General features: G+C 41.7%; 1 protein-coding gene across 1 annotated transcript; it reads right to left on the bottom strand.

Annotated features, from left to right (window-relative positions):
- Positions 1-550: 550 nt before the first annotated feature.
- Positions 551-9,129, bottom strand: tent5bb (terminal nucleotidyltransferase 5Bb). Its single transcript, XM_063010565.1, has 2 exons — positions 8,829-9,129; positions 551-1,633 (listed from the first exon to the last, which is right to left on the bottom strand). The coding sequence occupies exons 1-2, from the start codon at positions 8,985-8,987 to the stop codon at positions 629-631; spliced, it is 1,164 nt and encodes a 387-aa protein (XP_062866635.1). The 5' UTR covers positions 8,988-9,129; the 3' UTR covers positions 551-628.
- Positions 9,130-10,029: the final 900 nt, after the last annotated feature.

The raw sequence follows: 10,029 nt of genomic DNA, 5'->3' as shown, positions 1-10,029 counted from the left end.
GGCTTGCTCAATAGGGTTTTTTTTGTCTGTTGGTTCTGGATTCTGTAAAGTGGCTTTGAGACAATGTCCATTGTAAAAAGCATTATTAATGTCAAGTCAAATGTATTTATATAAGTTCTGCTTTTACATATTTGTAGATAAAATTCACTGATTGTGAAAATAACTATATACTATACAATCTGTCCAACAATTAAACATCCAACGATTTATTCAAAAACCTACATTGGGGAAATGTTTCAGGCACTTGCAATCAGAGGTGTGACATTCAGCTCTGAATAATACAAATATAATCTTTGGTCCTTATAAGGAAGGAAGTTATGAAACCACAGAGGGAACTGAGCATGACCTTTAGCGTAGCAGCTATAATACAGTCTGATCTGTTTTTCTCCAGAAAAATGAAGCAGTATAAATATCATGTGATATACAAAATATTCAGTCTAAAGAAAGGATGGTTCAGTCAAAGTATGGCTCATGGCAGTTTTACACATACAGCAGTTCTTATGTTAAATGTGTAATTGAGGATAAAATATAGCAAAAAAATACAACTACCTTCTCTTCCCTTATTTTATTTGAAAAGTGTTCTGCTCTGCTCTTGAAATTTTCAGAATGTTTTCATCTTTGACTATATCTAGCTGCATGGAAGCCATGTATGATAAACATGTACAGTTGGGTTCACATGTGCCACGTAGTAGTTGCTAAAGTTCCCATCGTGCACATATGGCGCTGGCTGGTAGTAGCAGGTAACGTTATGGATGGCGTTCTGTTCAGCCAGTGTACGCAGCGCCAGTGCTGAAATAAGTGCCAGGGTCTGGCGGCGCTCATGGCCCATCAGGCACACGGTGCTCTCATGCACAACGTGCCACAGTGTCACCAGGTACTCATAACGCTTGTGCTCCATGCCAACAAAGTGGTTCTGCAGGTAGGCCTCAAGTTTCCGGCGCTGCTCTGAGACTATTGGGAAGTCGATAAAAAAGCGAGAGCACATGTAGCGCTGAAGAGTTTTCATGTGATTTTTTGATACTGGCCGAAACCTACGCACCAGCAGGTGGCAGTATTTGAGCAATCCACCGCCGCGGATTTCCTCAGGGCTGCGTGTGGCGATAGTCTTGGAGCGAAGGTGTTCAAGTGCCTCCTCAAAGTCACCGTACATGCTTTCGCCAAGCACGGTGGGATGAAAACTCTGTGACATGGGTGTCTGAGAGCAACGGTCAAACAGCAGCAAAGAGTCAAGACAGATCTGAAAAGAGTCCACGCTGAACTCAAACTGGCGGCGTAGCGTGTCAACAAATTTCAGCTCTACGTTCTTTCCTGTGTTGTTAGACAAAGAGATGAGACTCCAGCAGTCTGTTTCAGTGCGCACCTTTACCAGCTTCTGCACGTATGCCTCTTTGAGGGCAAGGGGGCTAAGACGCTCCAGGTTAACTCCAGACGGCAAAAAATCCAGGAGGCTGGCAAGCACCACATCCTTTACCACACCAAAAATTCTGTCATCGCTGAGACTAAGGCCAAATATCAGGTCCAGGTCTTTATAGCCTAAGCCTGTGTCCTGGTGGAGCACATGACTCGCTGCTGAACCATTAAGCTTCACGTCACGGACTGCCACACCTCGCTCTTCTAGCCTGGCCCTTACCACCTACACCGAATAGAGAAAGAAAATGTGAGTAAGTCAGACAGACAGAAAAGTAGGGTTCTCGTGGTAGAAAAAGCTGAACAATAACTGTCCGTTTTTAGCAGCCGTGGTTTTAAAAATAATCAAAAAATTATACATTCATTTTCATAAAAGAGATTCTGAAAAATCTTGAGTACCCCCCTCAAAAAATATTTTTATTAGTTAAAATGTCTTGGATTAAAATATATACAAATATACTAAATTTAATGGATTAAAAAGTGGCTAAATTGTTTATCAAGGCAGAAGCCACATTCTGATGTTATAAACAGTTTATCCTTATTTATTTTTCTATTATATACATGTTTATATTTTACGTGAGTGATTATGTGAGTGGGAACTCCTAAGCTGTGAGTAATTTATTTATTAGGATATTTATTATTTATTTATTAGACTTTGGTTACATTCATGACAGGACAGGTAGTTACTGGTAAGATCTCCAATTCACCTCACTTGCATGTCTTTGGACTGTGAGAGGAAACCGGAGCTCCTGGTAGGGACCTACACAAACACAGGGAGAACATGCAAACTCCACACAGAAAGGACCTGAACCGCTCCACCAGGACCGTCTTGCTATGAGGTGAAAGTGCTATCCACTGAGCCACCATGCCACACTGATGTTGTTTGTGATTTGTATAACTGAATAAAGATTTAATGTGGGAAGGCCTGTTTTTCTATTTAATCCTTGAATGGGTTCCTAAAGCACCATAATACCAGTAATTTAACATAATTAAATAATTTAATTAACACCAATCAATATACTGCTTCATTTTATAGCTTAAACGTAGATAAACTGTATAATCGGGCCTGATGCAAATCTGACCAGTCGTTGCTTTAAATTCTAGACCTTTTAAAAAGCTTTTATACCTTTGTAGGTTGTTTATGTTTGAATAAGTTTTAAAGCAGTGCTTATTTAAGGTTGCTTTACATAGTAAATCAGCTGAAATATACAAAAATTTAGAAGAACAGAAATAACACGGGACTAATTTAATTCCAAGAGACATTTCAGATAATTATTATCTAACACTCTTATCTAAATGAGCTTGTTTAAGACGAAATTAACCTAAAAAAACACTTAACATCCAAATCATTCTGTCTACTAATGAATGAGGCAAAAAAAACCAATCAGCACTCTTTAACATTATTTCTTGAGAAGTCAGCAATTAAAGCAGTCAGGAAAGCAAAACCTCCACTTAAATAATTTAAATGCACACATCCCTCCAATTTGGCTTGCATGGCAAATCTAGCCATATATCTTAATGTGTACGTGTTTAAATTCTCTAAAAAGCATCTAAAATCATGATTATCCTTGTGGAATGACAAGTCTCTGCTTGTCATGTTTAGATGTTCTGGTAGTTTTTTTCTTTCCTGCTTTCCCTGTTGTTACTCGTAATGTAAGAATTCACTGCTGTACTGAATTTAATGGAAATCAAATATTTTATTTGAGATATTTTTATTTTTATACTTTTTTCTAAATCTAATTAATCTAATTTTGATGTAATTTCCCCCCCAAAATCTTGCCAGTTAGTCATTTAACAAACAGCCCACTGTACACTTATATAACTGGAATCTGTAACTTATGGGACAGGCACTGAACAAGCCTGAACAAACAAAGTAATGCTTGATGACAGCTCTACTCAAAGAATAAAATGCCTACCTGTGTCTATTTCACAGACAAAACAAAAATAAAACATAGTTATATAAATGCTTATGTCTTTTTTTTGGCCGATCACTATTTAATTGGTATGGATTTGGTATTATTAATTGGTAATAGATTTGGTATTATTTAGTATGACATTATTTATTAATCCTCTTACGCCTAGTTCACACTACACAATTTTTGCCTTGATTTTCGCTGGCCGACAGGTCGCCGCTAGATGTGGCAGCTTGGAAACAACTCAGCGGTCGTTTGGGGCTCAGATATCGGCTCTTGATCGCTATGAGTGAACTGTTAAATGACTCGATCTGAGCGGCTATATAGCATGTTAAATTTCTGGACCTCAAACAACTTTGATCGCTTGCTTCTTGTTGGCGTGCATTTTTAGACACGGTATCATTAAACCCCTCGTCACTTCTTGCATGTGTTTTCATGACAAAATGAAGTTTGGTAGACCAGACAGACTCGTCTGAGATTCCTCATGGTGATAGATAGTGTAGTGTGTGACCCCTATCGCCGATCAGTGTGTAGTGTGAAATACTCCTGATGTGTTTGCCTTTAATCTGCAGGTCTCTGTTCAGAGCCACAGAAATGCCAGAAGCCAGTCTATAGCCAGGAGCTGGGAGCAAATCTGAGCTTTTCACAGTAGTCACGCAATGCCAGCCAATCCCAGCCAATCCCAGGATTCTCTGAGCATTTATCTGCTCAAAAATATCACATGGCTGCAGCATGTGAAGATGCTGGTTGTCTTTGTCTCAAAGATACAGTGTATCACAAAATTGAGTACACCCCTCACATTTCTGCAAATATTTTATTATATCTTTTCATGGGACAACACTATAGAAATAAAACTTGGATATAACTTAGAGTAAACAGTGTACAGCTTGTATAGCAGTGTAGATTTACTGTCTTCTGAAAATAACTCAACACACAGCCATTAATGTCTAAATGGCTGGCAACATAAGTGAGTACACCCCACAGTGAACATGTCCAAATTGTGCCCAAAGTGTCAATATTTTGTGTGACCACCATTATTATCCAGCACTGCCTTAACCCTCCTGGGCATGGAATTCACCAGAGCTGCACAGGTTGCTACTGGAATCCTCTTCCACTCCTCCATGATGACATCACGGAGCTGGTGGATGTTAGACACCTTGAATTCCTCCACCTTCCACTTGAGGATGCGCCACAGGTGCTCAATTGGGTTTAGTCCATCACCTTTACCTTCAGCTTCCTCAGCAAGGCAGTTGTCATCTTGGAGGTTGTGTTTGGGGTCGTTATCCTGTTGGAAAACTGCCATGAGGCCCAGTTTTCGAAGGGAGGGGATCATGCTCTGTTTCAGAATGTCACAGTACATGTTGGAATTCATGTTTCCCTCAATGAACTGCAGCTCCCCAGTGCCAGCAACACTCATGCAGCCCAAGACCATGATGCTACCACCACCATGCTTGACTGTAGGCAAGATACAGTTGTCTTGGTACTTCTCACCAGGGCGCCGCCACACATGCTGGACACCATCTGAGCCAAACAAGTTTATCTTGGTCTCGTCAGACCACAGGGCATTCCAGTAATCCATGTTCTTGGACTGCTTGTCTTCAGCAAACTGTTTGCGGGCTTTCTTGTGCGTCAGCTTCCTTCTGGGATGACGACCATGCAGACCGAGTTGATGCAGTGTGCGGCGTATGGTCTGAGCACTGACAGGCTGACCTCCCACGTCTTCAACCTCTGCAGCAATGCTGGCAGCACTCATGTGTCTATTTTTTAAAGCCAACCTCTGGATATGACGCCGAACACGTGGACTCAACTTCTTTGGTCGACCCTGGCGAAGCCTGTTCCGAGTGGAACCTGTCCTGGAAAACCGCTGTATGACCTTGGCCACCATGCTGTAGCTCAGTTTCAGGGTGTTAGCAATCTTCTTATAGCCCAGGCCATCTTTGTGGAGAGCAACAATTCTATTTCTCACATCCTCAGAGAGTTCTTTGCCATGAGGTGCCATGTTGAATATCCAGTGGCCAGTATGAGAGAATTGTACCCAAAACACCAAATTTAACAGCCCTGCTCCCCATTTACACCTGGGACCTTGACACATGACACCAGGGAGGGACAACGACACATTTGGGCACAATTTGGACATGTTCACTGTGGGGTGTACTCACTTATGTTGCCAGCTATTTAGACATTAATGGCTGTGTGTTGAGTTATTTTCAGAAGACAGTAAATCTACACTGCTATACAAGTTGTACACTGACTACTCTAAGTTATATCCAAATTTTATTTCTATAGTGTTGTCCCATGAAAAGATATAATGAAATATTTGCAGAAATGTGAGGGGTGTACTCACTTTTGTGATACACTGTACCACATGCAGGATAGGAAAGACAGTCAGCAACACCTAAACTAAAAAAGAAAGTGGATTTAAAAAAGTACGCTAGTTCCTAGTCTAGTAGTGACTAATTCCCACTTCTCCTCCTATTTCACTATAACTGTACCTCTGTGCACAAAGTGTGGTCCATATAATGACATGTTTGATTACTTTGGTGGTGGGAATATTAGGTGGCCTGCACAGAGCTTTGAGCTCAATGCCACTGGACACCACTGGGAGGAATTGAAACACTGATTGCAGAGCGAGCCTTCTCGTCCAAATATTCGTTTGATTGAATAGGCACAAATTATAGGTCCATATTAATGCCCTTGGTTTTAGAATATGATGTCCAACAAGTTCATGGTCACATGTCCACATGATTTTTGGTCATTTAGTAAACCCAATCTTAGAAAAAATGTGAATTAGAATTACTTAATTAATCAATCCTTAATTATGTTTCATTGCATTAATGTAATGAGTCAAATTCCTTCACCCACTAGCATCCACCCACTACAAAGTATGGAAGCTTTATGGTGTAGTAACTGTCAGTGTGCTATCTTTAAACCTCTCACATTTACTGAATAATTATCACCACATGTACCTAAATTATCAAGTTACAGATGGACACATGGCCTGCCTAAATTGAAAAAAGTCCAAGCTTTAAGCAAGGAGAACCCAGACTATGACATACTGTGTGCCCGTCTCTCTTCAATAGGTATCACAGACACAGTCCTTTCCTGGTTCATTTCCCTACAGACAGACAATACTTAATCTCTGGCCAAAACCACAAATCATCTAATGGATCTAAGGATCTGTTCTGGGTCCGATTCTTTTTATAAGCTACACACTTCCTCTTGGTTGTGTTATCCGACATGACAACCACAGTTTACCTTGTTAAGCTGATGATACCCAGATCTACATCAGTTCTTCCTCCTTCATTAACAGCCTGCATCCATGACATCAAGGACAAGGGTTTATTTAAGCTCAACTCAAAACTGAGATCCTAATAGTCAGCCATAAAAAGTCAAATGCAGAGGTACTTATTGATATAAAGGAAATGCTACACAAACCTTCACAAACAGTCCGTAAACCTGGTGTTATTTTTGACTCACTTCTAAATTTTAAAACCCATATCAGCTCTCTCACCAAAACTGCCTCGTTTCATTTTTGTAACATGCCAAGACTTGTCCTTTACCCAGTATAAACGATGCTCAGACTTTAATTCATGCCTTCATAACGTCAAGACTGACTTGATGCCTTGTTCATTTGTCCTCCTTCCAAAACCCCTGCTTGACTACAGTGCATTCAAAACTCTGTAGCTTGAGTACTTACAGCATGAAAGGTTCCCATATCACCCCCATTCTGTACAAGATTCACTGGTTCTTGATAACAACCCACATTTAATATGACCACTGCCAGGTTGCCACTGTTGGGCCCTTAAACAAAGCCCTCAACCCTAAACCCTAAGTCGCTTTGGATGAGAGCAGAGTGTCGCAAATGTAAATTTAAATAAAAATTGTAAGTCAATGCACAAGGAAACTACAGTGATCCAACACATTTAAGCTGTAAAACAGAATCACATCTGATGGTAGAGCTTTTAATGCAGCCTGTCACTCCATATGAAAAGGTCCACCAAAAATCTGTTAACATTTGTTTCAAAGGAAAGAGGAAGGCTACATGAGGTAGTTTCAGTACAGAAGTAGCTGTGGGTTTGTTGCATAACATGTTCCTTTATATAAGACACAATGAAAACTGTAGCTGCTACAGTTGGACAGAGAGGAAAAGTGAAATACCTGATGCTTGCCAAACTAAACATAGGGACTGTTTTTAAAAAATGCAAGATGTTATAAGTCACTATGTAATAAGGACTGCATTTTTTTCAGTGATTAGAAAACATTTAGATTTACTGTTATGTATGTTGCTTTTATAGTAGCATAAACAGCGAGACCTGTGGATTGTAGTGTAACGTGTGAGCACAAAGTCAGTAAACATACCAGCCAAAAAAATTAGCAGGATATATGGCATGTGTCACCAACAACCCAGCCAATTTAGGATTGAACACAAGGCTGTGATTACTATATATTTATATATGCCCCCCCCCCCCATGTTAAAAACGCTCACCCCACATATAATCATGCATTGTCTGTTTTACCTCCGCAGAATCCAATTCAGGGTCATGGTGGGTACAATTCAGTGGCATAACTACAGGGGGACCCAGGGGGGGCCCATAGCGGGGGGGGGGGGGGGGGGGGGCCTCCACGACATGAACTCAACCACCCACCTCCTTGCTCCCCCATTGGCTGCACGTATTATGCATGTATTATGGCAAGCCAAACAGGAAATATCTAGCAAACACTGATATTTTGGAATAAAACTGAAATATATATGAAATTTATTGAGGGGCCCATTTTTTTTTTTTTTTTCTGCACTGGGGCCCATGAGCTCCTAGTGACGCCACTGGTACAATTCACCAGGCAAAAGGACAGGTCACCCTGGACAGGTCACCAGTCCATCACAGGGCAAACACACACACAATTTCAGTATCTCCAATTAGCCTCAGTGCATGTCTTTGGACTGTGGGGGGAAACCGGAGCTTCTGGAGGACAGTGATAGCCAGTGATAGCCAGTGATAGCTCAGTGGGTAAGGTACTGGACTAGTAAACAGAAGGTTGCCGGTTCAAGCCCCGCCACCACCAAGTTGCCACTGTTGGGTCCCTGAGCAAGGCCCTTAACCCTCAATTGCTCATCGTGTTCCACTCATTCTGTAAGTCGCTTTGGATAAAAGCGTCTGCTAAATGCTGAAAATGAAAATGTAATGTAAATGGAGGACACCCATGCAGACACTGGGAGAACATGCAAACTCCACACAGGAAGTACCCTAACTGCTCCAACTGGGAATCGAACCCAGGACCTTCCTCCTGTGTGGTGACGGTGATACCCACCAAGTCTCTGGGTTCCTCCCACAGTCCAAAGACATGCAGTCAGGTGTGTGTGTGTGTGTTTGCCCTGAAATGGACTAGCATCAGGTCCGGGGAGTGTCCTGCCTTTTCCCCAGTGAGGGGCCCACCGCGACCATGAATTGTATAAAGCAGTGGTAAAACAGATAGTGAATGAATGAATTAGTCGTGTGTGTGTTGTTTTACCTGCACTATCTGGCGCAGGGAGATGGACAGCGTGGGGAAGTTTCCCCGGCCGTGGATAGGCACGCTCTCCCGGAGGATCGAGTCCAACCGCTGCACCTGCTCCCATGACAACACACAGAAGCGCCGATTCTGGTCCTGATCGTCCGACTGAGACGCCATGCTGGTCCAGCTATGTCCAGAGATAATATATTATTATCAGCTAAGACGCTCCACCTTTACACGAGTACGCCGGCTTGCTGGACTCCTAAACTGTCAAACAAAGTCGAGACATAAACCAGCGCGGTTGGTTGGTGGTTTCTGAATAATTCTACATCTACATATACTACATATAGAACTCTAGTCAGGGTGAACACGCCCACTTTTCTACGTCAGAGAGCAAGCTCGTTCCCCATTGGTTCCCCAAACAATAATATTATGATTTTAGGTAACGATGTAAGTTTATTACTTTTTTTTTTATTTAAAGAAACAGTACACAGTAAACATAACAGTACACTTAATATACACTGATTAGGCATAACATTAAAACCACCTCCTTGTTTCTACACTCACTGTCCACTTACCATTTAGAAGCACTTTGTAGTTCTACAATTACTGACTGTAGTCCATCTGTTTCTCTGCATGCTTTGTTAGCCCCCTTTCATGCTGTTCTTCAATGGTCAGGACTCTCCCAGGACCATCACGGAGCAGGTATTATTTAGGTAGTGGATCATTCTCAGCACTGCAGTGACAATGACATGGTGGTGGTGTGTTAGTGTGTGTTGTGCTGGTATGAGTGGATCAGACACAGCAGCTCTGTTGAAGTTTAAATACCGTGTCCACTTACTGTCCACTCTATTAGACACTCCATCATAGTTAGTCCAGCTTGTAGATGTAAAGTCAGAGACGATCGCTCATCTATTGCTGCTGTTGAGTTGATCTTCTAGATCTTCATCAGTGGTCATGGGACGCAGCCCACAGGGCGCTGTTGGCTGGATGTTTTTGGTTGCTGGACTACTCTCACTACTCTGAGGTTTTTAAAAACTCCATCAGCATTGCTGTGTCTGATCCACTCATACCAGCACAACGCACACTAACACTAATAAAATCCTTCTTAGAAATGCCTTATCTTTAAATACACAGATTAGGCATAACACTATGACCTAATATTGTGTTGGTCCACCTTTTGCTGCCAAAACAGCCCTGACCCATTGAGGCATGGACT

Source organism: Trichomycterus rosablanca, chromosome 2, assembly GCF_030014385.1.
Source record: "Trichomycterus rosablanca isolate fTriRos1 chromosome 2, fTriRos1.hap1, whole genome shotgun sequence".
Taxonomy (NCBI): domain Eukaryota; kingdom Metazoa; phylum Chordata; class Actinopteri; order Siluriformes; family Trichomycteridae; genus Trichomycterus; species Trichomycterus rosablanca.
Note: the sequence above shows the minus strand (reverse complement) of the source record. Positions and strands in the feature narration are given on the sequence as shown.

Excerpts from the sequence above, each read along its gene's own strand:
- tent5bb (XM_063010565.1), bottom strand. The coding sequence starts at position 8,987 with ATGGCGTCTCAGTCGGACGATCAGGACCAGAATCGGCGCTTCTGTGTG. Across the intron at positions 1,634-8,828 it reads CCCTGCGCCAGATAGTGCAG|GTGGTAAGGGCCAGGCTAGA; the intron begins GTAAAACAACAC and ends TATTCGGTGTAG.